We start from the raw sequence: 20,020 nt of genomic DNA on the forward strand, positions 1-20,020 counted from the left end.
TGATTATCGATTGGAAAAGGGAGAAAGTAGCTTGAGGCGAAAGAGCTTAACAAGCGCCGAGACTTTCCAGCCACCAAATCATTGCCAATTGCTCTATCGAGACGGCCCCCACCCCTGGCCCCACGCGTCGTTGTTTTGAGACTCGTTATCACTGTTCTCCTCTGACTCCGCAAAGCTCGTCGGAAGTTTTCGAGTGAACGTATTTCTAGGCTTAGAGAAATTAAGACCATGGGCCTGGGTCTTGCGAAGCTGATTGGAATCGGCCCAACTAACTAGTCCCTTCTTTTTCTCTGCTCCTCCATTGCCGCTCCTACGAGCACTGGTCCCGGTGGCTGGCTCAACCATCCATTTTGGACGCGCAAGGTTTACTTCAGCGCGCTCGGGCCAGCTGCAGTTGTCATCATCATCCGAAGAAGCGACAGAGTGTTTCTTCTTAGGGTGATCACATGAGTTGGGAAGGGTCAATGAAGGAGCAGGTGATCGTCTTGCCGCGTTATCCCGACCGAGGCCACCCAAGATGTCCTGGTTGGCTAGAATGGAAGTGCTACGATCTTTTAGCTCCGCCTCCGGCGACTTCTCGATATCTGCACTTTCAAGTTTGCTCTTGCTCTTCCCAAGGTGGGTTTTGCCAGGCACGTTTGTGGCGTTTTTGGCCAAGATCGGGTGCGGGCCGAATACTCCAGCAGGAATTATACCTCCGTAGGAACTGTTGGGGTGTATCTTCTCAAAATCGCAAGGGAAGAAGACCGAGGGGTTGCTTCCGAAATTCGCATCCCCGAAGGGATTCTTGCTTGGATGGTTATGCTTATCGGCGAGGCTGGAAACGTTGAGATTTCGGAACATCGGTTTAAAGCTGGGGCACTCTTTTGCTTGTGACTTCTCGATACCTGCGCCTCCAAATCCGAATCCGATGTTGCTATTCGGAGCAGGACAGGCATGTGCGAAATGTGAGGCGGGGTTGAACATCGGTCTGAAGCTGGAGCACTCTTCGTCTCGTGACTTCTCGATACCCGCGCCACCGAATCTGATGTTGCTCTTCTGAGCAGGACATTCATTTGCGAAGTGCGAGGCGGGGCTGCTTCGACCTTGTCCGCGGACGTCTCCAAAGCCTCCCAATCCGTTGTGGGCCTTGTCAGGCAAATTGGGAGAGTTTCTGGCCGACTCGGACAGGAGCCAATTGGGTCTGTAGGGTCTGTAACCCTCGTAGATTTCATGGGTAGGGTCTTCGGGGAAGAAGGTCGGGGGGTTATGTCGGTCTTTTCCCTGTAGACATCCGAAACTGGCCTCTTCGAAAGGACTCTTTCTGGGCAGTCTTGGGGTGACGGGTGCGAAGGGCGGGACAAATTCGTTTGGTCGGAAGCTTGCATGATTGTGTGAATCGGGCACTGGGTAATTATTGCGTGCCGCCGCTCTCGTAAACCAAAGGTGGTCGAGAGGCGAGTTGCACGGCAAGGCCGTGGCCGCCGAGAGACCACTAGGGCCGTTTTCGTTCCGGGCTGGGTGTGGTGCAAAGCCGAAAGGCGGGTGAGGCGGATTTGGAGGCGGAGCGAACATGTCAGTTGAGCGAGCCCGAGCAAGTATATCTTCGGAATGCTTTGCTCGAGGGATCGGGCCCGTTTGGACGGAAGGCTCCTGTTGTAAACGGCTGGCAATGACCTGGCAGGTATCGCTGAGCTGATCGGCCACTTGGACAATCATCTGTGCATAGCCACCAAGAGTGTCTTGTAGCTTGGGGGCGATCGTATCGATCGCGGTAATCAAGGCAGACAGACCAAGGCTCGGGTCTGCCAGAGGGGGTTGACTGATGGGGGAGGGCGATGTGTTGATCGGGTATTCGGGTGGGTCGGATGCTTGAATAGAAGAGATCGAGTCAGTTTTTCGCTTGATCGGAGTATTACCCTCGATTTTAGCAGGGTCAGGATGATTGAGCTCACTTGAAGCATCAACGCCTGAATCATCAACGTTAGCAGTGGGCGCTGCTGCCGTAGCTGATCCAGCCACTATCGGATGACCTTGAGCACGGTCACTAGGCTGTGTGGGTTGAGGTGATTGACGACCGATGAGGACGAGCAGTAGAGTGAGGGTTCTTTGTTCGACACCGCCTTTGCGGGTGGATTGAGCAGCAAGAGTGATCTCATCCCAAAGTTCGTCAAACTCGACTTGAGAGGAGCTGTGGATTTTCACAAGGAACTTGAAGTCAGCAGATGGTCTTTCACTTTGCGATATTGAGAGAGAGACTACATAGATGGTTGGAGGCCAGACTGACATGGTAATAATGTCGCCCTCAGGGTCGACGTATTCCAATCCGATCGGCTGTTCCTTTGGGATCCCAAACCTCTCGACGATAGCTGCCGAAAGTTTCGACCAGACTGGCGCAGGCTGGTTAGGCACCTGGACTTTCCGGGTCGAGTCGGCGTGCTTGATCTTGATGAACAGGGGTGCTTGATGAGATGCCATTCTCGAGGATTGACTAGATGGCAGCTTGATGTTTGTTTGAATAGATATTGACGTATTGTACACGGTAGAGCCTGCCGGAGGATATTTGTGTGGGGGAGCCAGGCGACATCAGCAAACTTATCGAAGTCCCTCCTGGCCCCCCGCAGGAGGGACTTACAACATCTCGGTCCGGGGGGCAGCTGGCCTGTGCTCCCCGGCCCGCGAACGCTCACAGCAGTTGCGGCTCCGCTCGAATTTTATGGACAGCCGGCAGTTCAAGCCGCCTGACAGATCCCTCCTCCAGCACCACCACCCTCTGCAAGCCTTGTTCCGGTCATCAAGTGGAGTAACTCGATGACTGGAGCGTTCTGGTCATTGGGACGCATGTATCTCGATGGCCGGAGCAATCCCGGTCATCGAGAGGAGTGTTTCCTCCTCTCTATGACCCGAGCAGACCAGTTGGAGTTATCTTATTACACCCTTCTCGATGACTGAGAGGGGTGTGTTTTACATGGGCTCACTTGGGGGAGGTCGTGTTAGTCTAGCGAAGATCAAACACTTTCAGGATATGTGATCTGTATCATATCTTGCACAGATGGGAAGACTGGCTAAATTTGCTTCTGCAAAACCTGTTGTCTTGAGGCTGAGAAAATCTGACGAGCGCGCGCTGACCGCTTGGCTACCAAGTCCTTGCTGCTGTCCTTCGCTATCCGCGATAATATTACTCACTTGTTGTACAGGATACCGAGCCAGACGCCGCCGAGACACCCTGCGGGACGTATCCCCTGTTCCGGCTTAACACGTTTTACTTAGGCCGGGCAACGGACGTACTACATGTGAGTACATGTGTATGGTTTCCTACCAGCCAGAGGACCCTCAATTGCCCACCCCAGTTTCCCCCCACCGTTCGCAGCCAACCTTACACCTCAACAACATGGTCAGACCTGGAATACACGGGGCATCTGCGCTGATCGACGCCTTCAGCCGCCTAGGAAATCACGGTGGTACCAGAGCGCAGATCGAAAACTACGAGCGTACGTAGGGTGTACCGTGTCTCGCAGAATTAGGAAGACTGGCTGATTCGTTTCGGCACACCTCTAGTTTTGGTAGTGAATGAGTTAGCCCGTGTCAACAATGCATACTACTCACTGACCGATGGCATCGTCAATCGCCCAGACCCAGTCGTACTATTTAACCAAGTTGAAATCAGAACGGAGCTCTTAGAGCAACTCCAATCAAAACGTTTCCCTAGCCTGAGACGCCATGTCATTGCCCTTTCGAATGCGCTCATCAGCCGGACCGATCCCCAGAACGATCCAGTTTCGAAACTCAAACTGATCCTCAAAATTTTGACAAAACTGGATGTCACCTTGGATAAAATCAAGTTCGCCATAGCTTGCATCAACCCAGGCATAGACCCACAAGAAGTGAGGCATGACCAGGACTTCAATAAAGCGAGACAAGTGATATGCTGCCGTCTCGATCTAATCACAAACTTGGTGACCGGGCATGTTTGCGACTTGCTTCATTCCTCTCGTCATTTTATGGAAGACTCGGGCTACACATTCGCCGTCGATCACCCTCACAAGAGAGCCGAAGTACGCGAGCTCACGGACACTTGCTTGGACTCTATCGACAGGGCACTCGACTTCATGAATAAATCCGAGTTAGATTTCATTCAAGACGCATGGCGAGTGCTCATAGAGTCGATCAATGACGCGCTCAAGAAGTTTACGAAATTCATCAATCGACCCTATCCAGCTCCACTGAGTGATCAACCTCGTACCAAATCGTCGGTGATCGCAGTCATCAAATTAGCCAGAATGTTTTTTGCAAAACTATTACAGATGTCGACCGACAAACGAAACTTCAAAATGGCCACGCATCTGAATTCTAGGGAGCTCGATATATTTGCTGGAATGAATAACCTGCTTTCTGCAAAGATAGAGAAGCTTGTCGACGGTCTTGGCCGGGGGGATAATGGCGCAGATCAGTTCGAAAATTTCCTCACGGTCCAAGGCTCAATAGCTCATCTTCAAAATGCCCCAAAAACGATCTTGTTCATGATCGACCACTTTTTTATTCCTGTCGCCCCTCAGGCAGACCAACCTTCTCATAAGATGTATTACAAAGGCTGGTTTTATCAATTTAACAGCGCGTACCGATTGGCCACCGATGACCTGCAAGAGGCTTACATGCTCACCATGTAATCTCTAGAATTCCAGTTTTCTCTCAGTCTCATTTCCTCGCCAAAACATCTCTTACAACTGTAGTCTTTCAATTTTAGGCGTCTTCCTCTATGACAACATTTATGCAAGACTTGTAGCCCTACAATGTTGTCCTCATTTATATATGCAGTTGTCTTTGTGTGTCACAAGTGTGACAGATACACACAATTCTAAAGTCCTCTTGCATCATCATCAACACATCATTGAGTCTGAGCTGTTTCTTTCAACTAGCAAAATTGACTTCATGTCCCATCAGCTAAGAAAGATTTCAACCATCAAAGTGTATTTATGTTTTGCTACATTATCCACATGATTTGTGTTACATAAATATCCTCGTTACGCGCTGCGGCACATTACATTAGTAGTTAACGGGGTGTTTTTTGGCATTGCGTGTAATGTAAGGGGCCTCATTTTTTGAGGCTGTTACTGGCATTATCTCCTGGATGCAATAACAACCAAAAAAAAGTTGTTATTACCCCCAATTTTGCTTGTTATCTGGATGACGTAACTAGGATAAAAAAATGCTGTTACATTCATGTGATATAGTATGTAACGCACCACCGTTACAAGTAATACTAACTGTAACAGGCAGGAAGCTGTTACGTTGCTGTTATCCGTAGTCTACTCTCTGTTGTTTCAACCCTAGCCTCTCTTTCAAGGTTTCCTGCTCATCTTGCTCCACTTCTGCCAACATCTAACATTTTTTTGCCTCTTTTGTCCATCTGGTATTTCCTTGAGTCTTTCTTCCACCAAGTGGGGCTGGTGAAATTTCAATTGTGCAGCTTACACCAACATGTCATTATACAGAACTTTCAATGAAAAAATCACCTAGCCTACCAACTTCACATATATTATGCTAAAAAATTGAGAAAACATCCGAGCATTATTCAAAAGACAATATTGTTATAGCCTGGTGTTATACTTCTGCGGGGGAGAGCAGTAGCCCGCTACGCTCTTGTAGTTGGCTTTCAGCTTTCTCCCCTGGGGTTTTTACAAGTCATAAATGGGTGAATTAATTATGATGTGCGACCCCCGGGGGCTTTAGCAATTTGGTAAGCTTTGGGACTCTGGGAGCCTCCCAGATCGCTCCCACATTGCGACGGGATTTTAGAAGTCCTCCACTGTCGCTGTTGTGAAGCTTCCCCATTCCGTCTAAGGGAATCGCCCTGACTCCTACCTTAAAAGGCAATGGCTTCGGCCACCGTCTCCCTCTACCCGCTCTTGGTTCTTATTCTTCAACGATAGCAAGGCTGATTTGATCTAGATTCCTAAGCGATCATTCCGGGATAAATTTACCAAACAGTGTGAATGTGATAGAATCTGTAAGCTGAGTGGATGACTGCTTGGTTCCGGGTTAAAGCTAGAAGAAGAGTGCATGGAGATCGTGTTCAAAACCTTGTGTGCTTGACTTTTTGAAAGGAAAGACAGGCCGAAAGGAGAATTTGACGAAACGAAATAGAAGAAAAAATGTACACAAGACAATTATACAAGAGAATCAGTTCGATAGAAGCAGGGAACCGAGCTGGACTTCAAGAATTTGAAACGGACTCTGCTGGGGCCTTGATGACCACTTCACGGTGGTCTTTTGACCAGATCGTCGTCAAGTTTGAAGGGTCCAAACCACCGATCTCACCAAACCAATCCTTCATCGAATCCTTCAGTATACGATAGAGATTCAGGTCGTTGGCCTCATCAACCGAGCCACTAAAAACCAAGAGATGACAATCAATTTCAGGCTGTCTGGAAGCGTTAAACAGAGTGCGCGCACAGGGCTTACCTTGTAACTCCAAGCTTGATATAGTGGTACGTATTTGTGACGTTCAGCCTCATGTTTCGTGGTGCTCGACACGTCCAGTTGAGGTTCAACACTTCAACCCTGAGCCAGATAACCCCTGCGGGATATCCGGTATACAGTCCGGGATATCTGGCTGGGGGTCGCGGATCAGGCCAGATCCAAGTCGACCAAACCTGCGGATATGGCCGGCTACCCGGATATCCGCGGATATTTATTGATCTTGCATTCCTGTAACGTTGGCACACTCCTACAGGGATGGAAATCGGGAGGGCCTGTCAATGGGTTGCCCCTAGCTTAACTAAGCCTCTTGAACGGAGGGTCCGGGGGACCCCGCCCGGTGGGCTATCCGTACACCACGGGTTGCGGTCAAATGGGTGCCGACGTGATGAATTGCGTCGGCCCAATCCCCTGACCCCACCCAGAAATTTGTGTGACCAACCTGATGTCTCATAGCGGGATTGTTGGAGTAGGGCCGGTGGGATCTTCAAAATCAAGATTACAAAATCTATATAGCCATAACCATGTACTTAGTTTAACCTTATCCCCAGGGGTTCTTTCCCGTGGTTAGGGTTGTAGCCACTACTTAGCCTGGACATTCCCGCACCCCGGCTCCAAATCTTTTCCTCACCGAGATTTGGAGACCGGGATCAACCAGTGCCAACTGCTGACCAGTGTATAAGACACCCAGGGATGGGTGAATGCCAATCTGACGATAAGAAAGGCGTCACGGGTGAGCTCTAGCACACACGGTATTGGGTCCAATCTCGGTGTTGATTACTACTCACCTGACGATAAGAAAGGCATCACGGGTGAGCTCTAGCACACACGGTATCGGGTCCAATCTCGGTGAGGAAAGAGAGGAACCGGTACCGTGCGTGTAGAAGTAGACTAGGTACAATAGACTGTGCCGCAGCTATGCTTGTATATACATGATTTGGTACAAGCATAGCCTAAGATAAACTCCGATAGTTAAAGTTTACCTCCTTGTCTTCTCCGGATTCCAACACCCCCTCCCAAGGTGGTAAACTTTACCCTGCCAATCCCAAATTCATCAGAGCCGTGTCCATTTTGTTGGGGCCAAGTCTTTTGGTGAAGATGTCTGCATGTTGGTCTTGAGTACTGGTCCATTGTATCTTGATCTTGTTCTCGCGCACAAAGTCATTGATGAAATAAAATGCACAAATCAGATACCGTGTCTTCTTTTTTGACACATTGTCTCCAGCAATCAATATGGCAGCCTCATTGTCGCAGAATATGTTCATGTTCAACTGATGCTTCATGTCTTCAAGGAGAATTGATATACCCACCAGGTGTTGAGCACCTTCTGATAGCGCTATGTATTCGGCCGCACAAGTCGACAAAGCCACCACCGCCTGCCGTTTTGCTCCCCATGCAATGGCATCGCCCATGTGCTTGATGACAAAACCCAAAGTCGACCTCTCATGCTTTCCTCCCCAGTTCGCGTCTGACCATAAATCCAACGAGTCCCCTTTTCCCTTCAGTACCAGCTTTACCGACTTTGACCTCTTTAAATAACCAATTAGGAAGTCTAGCGCCTTCCAGTGTGCTTGAGATGGATTCTGGCTGTACCTTGCTAGAAGATTGACGCCGTACAACAAGTCTGGTCTGGTCCCAGCTGCAAGGTACATCAATGATCCAAGGATTTATTGGTATTCTGTCTGATCTACAGGTTTGCCTGCGTGAATCTCCAGGCTCGCATCTGGTAGTGTACTTCTCTGAGGGAAAATTTGCCTAGCGTAGTCGTTTACAATTTGTGTTGCAAGCTTCTCTTGATCAAGCTCTACCGCATCTGCTTTCAATTTGATGTTGATTCCCACTAATTTCGCCACCTTGTCAGACCATTTTATCTTCATCTCCTTCTCCATTGCTGTTCGGAGTTCTGACATTAGGTTATCATTGGAAGCCATGGCAAATCCATTGTCTACGTGGAGCCAGATGATGATGAATTCATTTCCGCGCCTGTAGATGTATAGTGATTGTTCAAGTTCAGACGCCACAAAACGGATGTCCTCCATTTTCCCTTTGAAGAATTTCCACCAGCACCTTGCTGCTTGTTTCTTCCCATACATAGCTTTCTTCAGCTTCATAATCTTTCCTTTTAAGTCAGGTCAAATTTCCACTGGAGGTTGAACATAAACTTCTTCCTCAATTGGGCTGTACAAGTATGCTGAGCTTACATCAAAGGTAGCAATTGGATAGTGATATTTGATCGCCAGAGAAATTAGTAGCCTCAATGTGACGAGTGAAGCTGTTGGTGCGTAAGTTTCATTGCAGTCACGTCCCATGACCTGGTTGAATCCTTTTGCGACATAGCGTGCTCGGAAGATCTCCGGGTCACCTTTGTTGACTCCTTCTTTTATCGCGAACACCCATTAACACCCAAGTGCTTTCACTCCTGGGAACGGTTCTAGTGGTTCCCAAACATTGAGCTCAAAAACTTATCTATTTCATAGTTCGCCGCATCAAACCAATCCTTAGAATTGATTGTTTTTAGTGCTGCTCGTATGTTTAGCGGCAATTGGCGGTCTTCATTTACCGGGAGAATTGTCATCACTTGCTCTTCTGCCTTTGCATTCACTTCTGTCGCCTCTTCGCCGAGCTTCAGTACGATTTGGTTTAGAATGAAATCCAGATCGCCTTTTGTAGCTTCTTTCTTCTTAATCAGTAGATTTTGAAATTCTGGGAATATCACTGATGTTGAGTGAAGTATCCGTCTGTCGTAAGAAGAACAAACTAGCCATCCACCTCCCGTTGCAGGGTAACCAATGAGTTTTCCAACGTGAGCTCTCTTTGAAAGCTTATCGCGCTTCTCTGACGGTATGTGAACAATGGCATCTGCTCCAAAAGGATATAAAACATTAGGGTTGATGTTGATTCCATAAAGAGCTGTCAGCGGGCATGTCTTGACTTTCTTGTTGGGAATCCTGTTGTGAATGTGTGCCGCCATACGATATGCGTAACTCCAGTATGGGCGCGGCATTTTTGATTCATGCAACATCGTCCTTGCCATGTCCCCTAGCATACGGTTGACTCGTTCAGCTTCTCCGTTATGTTCTGGACTATACAGCGGTACCGGGGCCAGCAAAACACCTATGGGAACTAGAAGTTTCTTGAGCGAAGCAGTGTACTCTGGGGCATTGTCGCATCAAAGGTTCTTTGGGTATCGCCCAAATGTATTCTTCAAGTGATTGAGCCATGAAATGATCTTCGTTGGTACCTCACTCCGTTTGGTCATTACATCACACCAGATGTATGTGGACGCATGATCCCACATAATCAGAATGTATCTCTTTCCCAACATGTTGTAGGAGAATGGGCCGGCAACGTCCAAAACCAGAAAGTCTAGTGGTTTGTCTCGGGGTATAAGAGAGTTGCCACCGGGCGACTTTTTGTCAATGCTCTTTGAGGTTGCACATTGCTGACAGAAGAACAATGCCCATGCTTTTCCTTGTATCTCCTCTGGATAGTGTTGATCAAGGTATTTCCGCACCACTTCCTCTGATACATGTCCCAGACGCCGATGCCATAGAAACGGGTCAAACGACGGTTTCTGAGTCACTTTATTGAGCGTTAAAGATTGGTTTAAATTGCTAAGGAACCAGCAATAATTCTTGTACAGGGTCTTAAATACTACGTTTGAGGGGCTAGTTAAGAAAGCATCTTGATCCTGGAAATACAGACTCCAACCAACACTAGTCAACCTCCCAACTGAAAGTATGATCCCATCTACTCAGTATACATCCTCAACGGTTACCGCTCCCTGCTTTGTTGGGATCGTAATTGTTCCCTTGAGACTGACATCGACGGAGCAGTCAGCAACTACAAGGAGGATCTTTCTAGGTTGTACTAGCTTTTCTGTTGATGTGTAGAGATTGAGGGAACCACTCACGTGGTTTGACGCTCCAGAGTCAAGCAAGATTTTTCCATCACTGATTTCAGGTACATCTAGTTGTCTGAGGCGGTTATTTTGGCCAAACGGTTGATTGGGTGGCACGTACTTTGAGTGAGGCAATCCATGGTCTTCAGGGGGTTGACCAATGATCCCCGCCTTGACGTCCTCCCAGAACAGGCTGCAATTGTTATACCAATGGCCCAATACTTTGCAGTAATGGCATTGAGGGCCATAGGTTTGAACAAGGTGATTGTTGAGCGGATATCCTCGATATGCCGAGGCCTTTTTGATGGACAATTGTGGCTTCTGGGCAGTCGAGGTTGGAATATTTTGCCTGGTCGACTGTGGCTGGTGAGGTGGCTGCGCTTGCCTGCGGTGTGGCGGTGCATATCTGCCTGGCGCATTCCGCATGGCTTGGACGGTGTCGAGGTCCATTGGCACGTACGGGTCTTCAATGGTTGCTGCTGTCTTCTGCTGAGATTTTCCAGTAGCCGATTGAATTACTGTCATGACATCATTCATGCTGACAGCGGTCGAGAACCACGAATTCAAAGGTCTTCGCGTCGATCCCAACTGGTGCCGAGAAACTGCTCTGCAAACATAGCCCGCCCATTTCTTCAAACAAGATTTTCAACTGCGTCATCTCTGCCCATATCTTACTCCACTTTGCAAGATCGACGTCGGTGCCGGGGATTGATCTGTTTGCCATCAAATCAGCAAACTGGCTAACAAGGTTGAGTTTGTGCTGTCAATCGGATCAATTGCATTGACTTTTCAGGCTGGTGAAGATGGTCCACGGGTCATCAGAATTTGTTCCGTCAACGATGTCGAGCAGAGATGTCTCAATCGTGGAACGCAGGAGACAAGCTATGGCTGCTTGATCTTTTGCTGGCCTTCTCTTGAAGTTGGCTTCTATAGAGGTGAAAGTATTGGCGTTCTCGAATACATACTTGAGGGTTTGATTGATTTCTTGATCCCACACTTTGAAGTTTGCCTTTCCTTTTGCTAGGCGTGTTTTCTTTGGGTTATGCATGTAGTGGAGGTCGAGTGGCTTCTTATGGAAGCTGTTCAGCACACTGTTACCTCCATTGGCTTGGGCTGGGATCGCCGGGTTGTTGACCAGTTCTTTGAGTCGTTCGAACTCAGCTTTGAGGTGAAAAAAATTGTCCGCTGTGGGTCCGTTCGCCATTTCAATGTCGTTGGATGAGGAGGCTATCAGCGTGTTGGATTGCGCGTATGAGTTCTTTCTTTCTTCTTCGATCTTTCTGATTGTCTCGATTCTCTCTTCTTCTTCAAGTGCTCGTCTTTCTCTCTGTTTTTCTACTGTTTCTCTGATCGCTTTCTCTTTTATTTCTTTCAATTTTCCTCCTCTTCCGACCATTCAGTGTTTTTGGTCTCCCGAGAGCTGTCCGCGAATCCCGAAAACGTTTCTTAGAGCACGGCTTTTAACCTATAAGACACCCAGGGATGGGTGAATGCCAATCTGACGATAAGAAAGGCGTCATGGGTGAGCTCTAGCACACACGGTATTGGGTCCAATCTCGGTGTTGATTACTACTCACCTGACGATAAGAAAGGCATCACAGGTGAGCTCTAGCACACACGGTATCGGGTCCAATCTCGGTGAGGAAAGAGAGGAACCGGTACCGTGCGTGTAGAAGTAGACTAGGTACAATAGACTGTGCCGCAGCTATGCTTGTATATACATGATTTGGTACAAGCATAGCCTAAGATAAACTCCGATAGTTAAAGTTTACCTCCTTGTCTTCTCCGGATTCCAACACAGTGACGGGACTGTTTTGTCCAGGTGAGTAAACTTTACAATCATGATGCAATCTATACCGAGATTTGGAGACCGGGATTGACCAGTGCCAACTGCTGACCAGCGACGGGACTGTTTTGTCCAGCTCCCATTTGCCATACCACATAGTGGCATCTTATAGGGATGTATCGGGGTTTTGCGTCTTCCGACAGCGGGTCTACACAGCGGGCCCACAGCAACCATTCAGGGACGCACCCGGATGGTCGCCGCGACCCCGCAACAGGGACACCTTGGGCTGTGTCGCGGTCAAGGTAGTCAGATCCCATGCATCGGGGACGCAACCCGTGAGGGTCCTGGATGGGTGGCACAATGGGGAAAGCAGGTCCCCGGAACGCACTTCTGAATGTAGGACCCAAGCTCATCCCACCGGATTGTGGACTGAAAGATTATCCGGTGGGATCATGTGGGTCATGTTATCCGGTCACATGACTCAAATGGGGTCCGGAAACTGACCTGTGAGAAACTTGCCAGATATTCTTTTTTGGGATAAGGGGGGGGGGGGGGGAGGGCAGGCTTTTGGCGGGATGGACCAAGTAATACAATTTTTCTTGGGTCAAGTTACAGCAAAAGGGGAAGAATACACAGATGGGGGTCTGGGTGACATCATCGGATCTGGAGGTACATAGGAGATTGCACAGGAAAAAATAGGAGGCAGGCTGCTGGTGGTGGAGGTGAGAGTTCCGGGTGCATTTGTGACTGGATGAGATGGAGGAGAAACTGAAGCGAGGGGAGACCTTGGGGCGTAGACAGTGCAGGAAGCGGTTGGTGGGGCCGGCTGTGGTGGCTTGCTGTTTGGAATTGATAGGAGAGGCTGGATGGGCATTCATAGAATGGGGGAGGGTGGTTGTGAGGTGAGCGGGGAGGCATGATTGTTTATCATATCATCACAGCAAAGTCAGTTGTTGCTGCTGGAGAGTAAGGTCAACAGAAGTCTGGGTGAGGAGTTGAGGTCTGGCCCTCAGCGGTGGGGAGATCAGGTCCTGGGTTGGAAGATAATGGGCAAGTGACCAGCAAGGGTGAATCACACTTGTCTTAAAACTCAAACAAACCTGGAGCCCGTCATAAAGAGCTCCACTGCTTGAAAACAGCTGTTGAAGTCAAACCTGTGGGTGCAAGCCGGGGCTGGGCCCCCAGGGAAGGGGCTACACTACCGCTGGGTGTTGGCGGTGGCACAGCCTGGTTTGACTGTCTTATGACAGAGTAATACTGTTGTTCTGACACAATCAATGACATGGGGAGGACACTAAAGTCCTTTTTGGGTCACAGGTGCATAGGGGAGCCAGGCTAGTGACCGGGCGCATCCCAGTCAGTGGCAAAGGTGCAACACAAGTACTTGCAGTCACAGGTGTGTCCTATTGTGTCATATGACACCACAGCTACTGTTGCATCCTTGTTGCGGTTCCAATTCAAGTCCCGCTGTGTACGCTGTGGTGATTTATATAGGCATGTGTGGTAGAATGTCCACTCGGGGATAGCGCAGGGGGGAATGCACAGAGCGGCTCAGGCAGAGTGCATTCCAGTGACATAAGCACTGAGGATGATGTCAGAAAAGCACGCTAGGAAAGCTTACAGAAAGTCACGCGCAGACTGGAATGCACAAATTTTGGATTGGGTATTCAGACCAGAGCAGAAAGACAGGGCTGGACTGCGGCGGACTACACACGTGGACTGGTAGCAGCGGCGCGTCAGCCAAAGCGGGTGGAGGCGGTGGTGAGAGACTGACTGGCGGGGGCTAGACAGAGGACAGTGGGAGGTCAAGCGTTGGAGATGAGCGGAGTCTGGGAGAATGACGTGCGGAAAGCAGGTGGAGCTGAAGGACTAGTGCGGGAAAGTTTCAGATCTGCGGGATCGGGTGGGAACAGTGACGTGCGTGGAGGGAAGGACGGGAAAAGGCTAATGGATTTCTCTTCTCTTTCCTTATCCTATTATCCTATCATCTTACAGATTACTCATTATTGTACTTACACTTACGGACATACTAGAGGCAGTGGTGGGTAGTTATGATACGCTACAACTGAACGCTTGCCGTTACTGCACTCAGGCGTTAGCGCTAATAGTAATGACTAGTTGTAACCCCGGGCCCAATTTTTTTGGTGCGTTACTCGCGTTACTAGTAGCGTAACGCGTTAACCACCGGTTAACAAGATAAAGAGGGGTAAATGGCCCCCTCTGGATTATATTCAGTCCAATATCTGCCCCTCCGTGTGGGCAGATATCATAACGGATGTCAAATTTCAAACATCCTGGGTGTCTGATATTGTAACGCACTTCCGTTACGGTTAACGGTAACGGTAACAAGAGAAAAACCGTTACAATATCAGTATGTTACCAATAACCATACCGTAACTACCCACCGTTGCTAGAGGATTAGGAGAGTTATATGCGACCTAATTATCTTTGTTGAGGGAGACGAGGGGGAAAAACCAGAAGTTCACCGGATGACAAGACTGTGACACTTAAGGGAGTGAGAAGTTGGTTCTGATTCACTAGAGAAGAAAACTCCTGAGGCAATCATGTGTAGACTATATACATGACTGACAGTGTTTTAGTAGAAGCATAGAGAAACTAAGGTATAAGCATACTCTAGCTCAACAATCTTTACTTTCAGAGTTACTTGCGGATTCTGTGCTTGCGGAGTGTGGAGCTTTTATTCACTTGTGGATTTTTACGCTATAGATCAGGCTCAGAGAGGAGCGCTGAAGGCTAGCGGATAGTAGCAGTGCGGAGCCAAGATGAAGACACCAATAATCACACAGCCCGGACACAAATATTCTTGAAGAGGGCGGCTAGCGGACATTTCCACCAACATACCAGCCTTTATTCTCACAACGCAGTGGAAGCTGTCGGCATACATATCTTCCGGCAGCGGGCCTACAGAAGGGCAGCCATTGGCTGATCTTCCAACAGCAGGTCTACAAAGTGGCAGCTATCAGCGTATCTTCCAACAGCAGCCCCACGGAAGGGTGGTTGTTGGCTGGTCAATGAGCTTATCCATAAAAAAGCTTGAGTCTTGAGACTCAAACATCAATGGCGACCCTTGGCCAAATAGTAGTCCCACCACTGACCACTATGCCAAATCGCCTTGTACCAGACCTCACTGATTGTTGTATATGCAAAGCAAAGCATGTGCCTTGCAGTATTCTTGTTGAGTTCGGTAGATTTTTTTTTCTTACAGCAAAAGAGGCACATCCAGGTGACTTGATAAAAAGAAAAAAAGAAGCCCAACCAATTGTTTAGCGAACCCGGACAGCAAGCCAATCATGACTGAGGCTTGACGCAGTTCCAACCAGCTGGAGGCTTTGGCTTGATCAATTAGACAAGCCTTTGTCCACTGCTGAGTCCTGTTGGAATTGGATTTGACAGACAATCAAGCCAACGGATTCAATTGGGCATGTGCAACCCAATGACACCGTTGGCCTGCTTGCCAGGGCTGGGCAATCCATGACCCCCCAGCTGTCATGCCGACACACTGTGTTGGCGGTGTTGGCTTGACATGCTGGTCAGATGGGTCAGAACAATGTATCTCTGACCCATTGCCAGCGTCAAACTGTCTCCGTTGTGAAAAGAAAGGCGGAGAGGTCATGCCAAACATGTTCCTGAATCCTGACCCCGCAGCCAAGCCCACGCGCTGATTGAAAATTTTTCAAGCAGTGGTGTAGGAGAGGCTTATGCATAATTTCTGACAGCTGGCAGACAAAGGAAGGATTTTCAGCCCCAAAAACACAAAAGGAGAATTTAAAAATCAACAACACATGTAAAGAGAAATCTGAGTAGACATTTCTATTTAGAGATTGCCCGCAAGTACCTGTGGGCGGTACCCGGTATCCATGGGTGGTTAACCGCCCACAGGTGCTGTGTTTGGGTCTGTGTGTCCAAATTTGGGAGAAAAAGGAGTGGGTACCTGCTCATGTACCCGCCAAGTGCGCTCACCATTAAGGGATTATAACCCGTCTTGATTTCCGGTCTGTACCAGATGCCCTCTTGGTGTCCAGCACCTGCTGGACACTGAGAGTACATACACTCTTGATTTACGGCACAGACCGCACATTGAGAGGGTGTTTTTATGCCCTCTTGATGTCCGGTATATCCTGGACACCAAGAGGGCATACACTCTTGATTTCTGGCACAGAGCAGACATAATTGGGAGGGTATACACACACCCTCTCCATCTCCGGCACAGAGCGGACATTGGGAGGGTATAAAAATTCACACACATACATACCCTCTCAATATCCGGCCCAGACCAGGCATCAAGAGGGTATATACACCCTTCATGACGGTCTATGCCCACTTTGAGGGTGGTAGAAACTCTTGATGACTGGCACAGACCAGGAATTGAGAGAGTATGCACACACCCTCTCAATGTCCGGTCTGTGCCAGTCATCAAGACTGTATGCCCTCTTGGTGTCCAGCACAGACTGGACATCAAGAGGGTATACATACACCCTCTCAATACCCTGCCAAGGTCGGGCATTGAGAGGGTATATACACCCTTGATGACAGGTCTGTGCCGGTCATCAAGAGTTTACACCACCCTTGAAGCCGGCATAGACCTGTAGAGACTGTAAAATGAAGATGTGTCTGGTGAGAGTCAAAATCACGACCTCAGCTATGCTGAGACACATACTAGAGTGCTGCCTTTACCAACTAGGCTACAGACGCTTTGTGGCTGCCAGCTGGGTGGTTGGTTGGTAGTGGTCATGGGTCAATTCAACAGCCCTCCATACTGTGGTGATACATCATGGTAGCAGACTAACAGACAACTCAACAAGACCAGCTAGAGGGTTGAATTGTAGGTGGTACCCGTGATAACCGCCATGGGTACCGCCAGTACCTGCCCTACAGGCAACGCTGAAACAAGTACAATACATGGAGCGTATATGGTAAACATTTTTCATTGAAGATGGAGACCTACATGTCCTATTTTTTGTTTTTGGCCATCCTACCATGTATTGTACTTGTTTCAGCGTTGCTACCGGTGCCGGTGTGGTGGTCAAACTGGTACAGGGCCTCAAGATCAAGATTTCAAGATTTTAGATCACTCATCAGAAAATCCTCAAGAGAAGAATTATCCAGCCTCTCAAGACCCTTCAGCCTCAAGATCCTCAAGATTCATCCTCAAGATGATCCCCTCCCTCACTTTCTCACTTCCTCAAGATTCTAAATCCCTCCCAGATTCTTTCTTTTCCTTTCTTGGTCCTAACACATGAGTCATGTGGGTTTTATTTTGTTTCTTTTGTCTTGTTTTGTTTTGTTTTCTTTTTTTTAGATTCTTTATTATTTGATTGTGTGTTTCTTTTCTTCCTTATTCTCATTGGTGTTGCTTTATCTTTGATTGTTGTGGTGTTTTCTTCTCTTTCTTCTTTTTTCTCTTTTCCTGTTTGATGTTTGTAGTTAGGGATGTGATGACATGTCCTGTGACATGTCACTCCCCAGAGTCCAAGTTTGAGTTCAAACTTGGAGGATGGGACGGCATGGGACTTGCTCTGATCCAAGAGAAATTCCATCACCCTTTTCTGATCCGCTGGCAGTATCCCCAGCACTATTCTTGATCCTTTATCTCTGATCCTGATCCCTTATCATCATCTGATCCTTAACAAACCAACCACCGCCGACGGTATTCCATCCCCGTCGTCTCTCAAAAATCCCCCCCCAACGCTATCACTTTCTGATCCTCATTGCTCTTCATCCGGACCACCACGAGGGCAGCCTCAACAGCACCTTTCCCCTCGACGCTCTGCCTACCGCCTGGCACGGTAGGAGTTCCACACCGGTTCCGAGTCCGGGTATCTAAATATGCCCAAAATGACCGCAGGTACCCGTACCCGTTGCGGGTACCCGGGTCCACCCGGCAATCTCTAGTTCTATTGGCAGTCTTGATGCGCACCCTCACCCAAGTTTTTTGAGGCATAAACTCCAAAACTGATTGAAGGAATATGTTTTGAAGGTCAAAGGAATCCTGAAGGATATTCCATTGCACTGAAGATCCATTTTTGGATTTTCTTATAATATGCAAAATTGAATATCCTACCTGCAACAATTGAATGGCTACAGTACAGGTGTAGGATCTGCAGATATCTGCAGATTTGTGAATCCAATATCCACAAGGCATGATGGTTGTAATTCCTTAGTTTACATTTTTTTTGTTTTATTTTATTTTTAAAACATTAGTACAGCAAAAATGATAAGGATTGGGGAGATGATACCAGCACCATTTGAAAGCTGAGATCAAGAAGTAATTTGTGTCAGAATTTGAGCTTCATTGTCTGCTCACTTTCTCTTATTTCCTTCCTGTTTGGCCTAGTGTCCTCTTTAACTGTCTGACCAAGTGGTCTACTCTTGTCCTGTCCTGTTTGACCGAGTGGTCCTCCTTTTCCTGTCCCCTGTTCCTGTCACCTGTCCTGATTTGTATCAACAATGCAACTATTACACTAAAAGTAATTAGAGGCGCTAAAAATATAGCGTAGCGCTGGCCGCTAATAATCTGGGCAGTTAGCAATAGCGGTAGCGGTCCGGCGCTACATATAGCGTGTAGCGTAGCGACACCCTTGCTGCACCATTTCCCTCCTCCGTGTATTTTAGTGTTTTGAAGGCGCTAACGCTAAAAATAGCTGTGTTTTAGTGCCAAAGCGGCTACACCCGCTAAAACATTGCTACATGCCAGTTTAGTGGGATGAACGCTAAATATTCAAATTAGCACACATTAGCGCAGTAATTAGCGCATCAATAATGGGGCTAATGCGCATCCTGCTAAATCTTTAACTTAGCCCAAAAATTAGGGCATCAATATCTTATAGATTCTGGAGCTGGAGGTCTAGTTTTTTCCCAGATTAGATAATTACCGCCAATTATACAATAATTACCGCCAATTATACAATAATTACCGCCAATTATACAATAATTACCGCCAATTATTCAATAATTACCGCCAAGTATTCAATAATTACCGCTAATTATTTATTAAATTAGCGTAGCAATAAGGAACGCTAACATATTGCTATATTAGTGCAGAGCTGCCAAATATAGCTGAAGCGTAGCAATCAGATGCTAAAAATTGCTACTTTCTAGCAATTAAAAAATTTGGATTTTTCTCTGGATAGCAGTTAGCGTTGAATGTAATATGCTGGTGCCAAACTAAATTTTAGCGCAGCGGCGCTAAAAACACCTCTAAATTAGCCTATTACACGCTAACCGTAGTGTAATAGGTGCATTGTTGTTTGTATGGCCAAGTGGCCATGACTTGTCTCCTGTTCCCTGTCACTAGTTCACGTCACCTGTCCTGTCCCCTGTTATTGTTGTTAGCCCCCCCTTTGGATCTTGCTGGGGGGCTCTCCAGTTGTTTGGTTAAAGTCCGCTCCTTGGACATGAAATAAAAATCATCGAGTCTGAGCACCAAGCAATACCCCAGATAGTCCCTCCCCCTTCGCTGCCTCATCTTCTTGAGCTGAAATCTTAACAATTTGGCTCTGGGGCAGGTCCACAGGAGCTGAGGGGGAGGCTGGGTGATGCTGAGTATTTTTCCTCCAGCCATTTGTGATTTCTTTCTCAGCCAAATTTTTTGACTTTGTGCACAAGTCTCTCCCTGCGGGAGGGGCGGCTTCGCCGCCAACCAGTGTTCTAAGAGCATCTCCAACGGACTCGCTAAAGCGGGACTTGCGACCACAATTTAGCGAGTCGGGCGAGTTTTCGGCGTCCAACGGACTCGCTATCCGACTCGCCTCAACTCGCCACAGCCCTCCACTTGTGGCGAGTCTGCTCCAACCCAACACTTGGCCCTCTTGGGCCCATTGCACCCCATGCATGCTACACCGCGCGCTACATCACCT

The 20,020-nt window shown here is 48.0% G+C and overlaps 3 protein-coding genes across 3 annotated transcripts; 1 reads left to right on the plus strand and 2 right to left on the minus strand.

The window, feature by feature from the left end:
- Positions 1-93: 93 nt before the first annotated feature.
- PtA15_3A728 (uncharacterized protein) lies at positions 94-2,457 on the minus strand (the record flags this gene model as incomplete). Its single annotated transcript, XM_053167724.1, has 3 exons — positions 94-1,850; positions 1,935-2,170; positions 2,267-2,457. 3 exons carry the CDS (start codon positions 2,455-2,457, stop codon positions 94-96), a joined length of 2,184 nt encoding a protein of 727 aa, XP_053018913.1.
- A 913-nt stretch (positions 2,458-3,370) lies between these two features.
- Positions 3,371-4,646, plus strand: PtA15_3A729 (uncharacterized protein; the record flags this gene model as incomplete). Its single annotated transcript, XM_053167725.1, has 2 exons — positions 3,371-3,470; positions 3,538-4,646. 2 exons carry the CDS (start codon positions 3,371-3,373, stop codon positions 4,644-4,646), a joined length of 1,209 nt encoding a protein of 402 aa, XP_053018914.1.
- A 1,278-nt stretch (positions 4,647-5,924) lies between these two features.
- On the minus strand, positions 5,925-6,494 carry PtA15_3A730 (uncharacterized protein; the record flags this gene model as incomplete). Its single annotated transcript, XM_053167727.1, has 3 exons — positions 5,925-6,072; positions 6,213-6,368; positions 6,442-6,494. 3 exons carry the CDS (start codon positions 6,492-6,494, stop codon positions 5,925-5,927), a joined length of 357 nt encoding a protein of 118 aa, XP_053018915.1.
- Positions 6,495-20,020: the final 13,526 nt, after the last annotated feature.

Source organism: Puccinia triticina, chromosome 3A (assembly GCF_026914185.1).
Source record: "Puccinia triticina chromosome 3A, complete sequence".
Taxonomy (NCBI): domain Eukaryota; kingdom Fungi; phylum Basidiomycota; class Pucciniomycetes; order Pucciniales; family Pucciniaceae; genus Puccinia; species Puccinia triticina.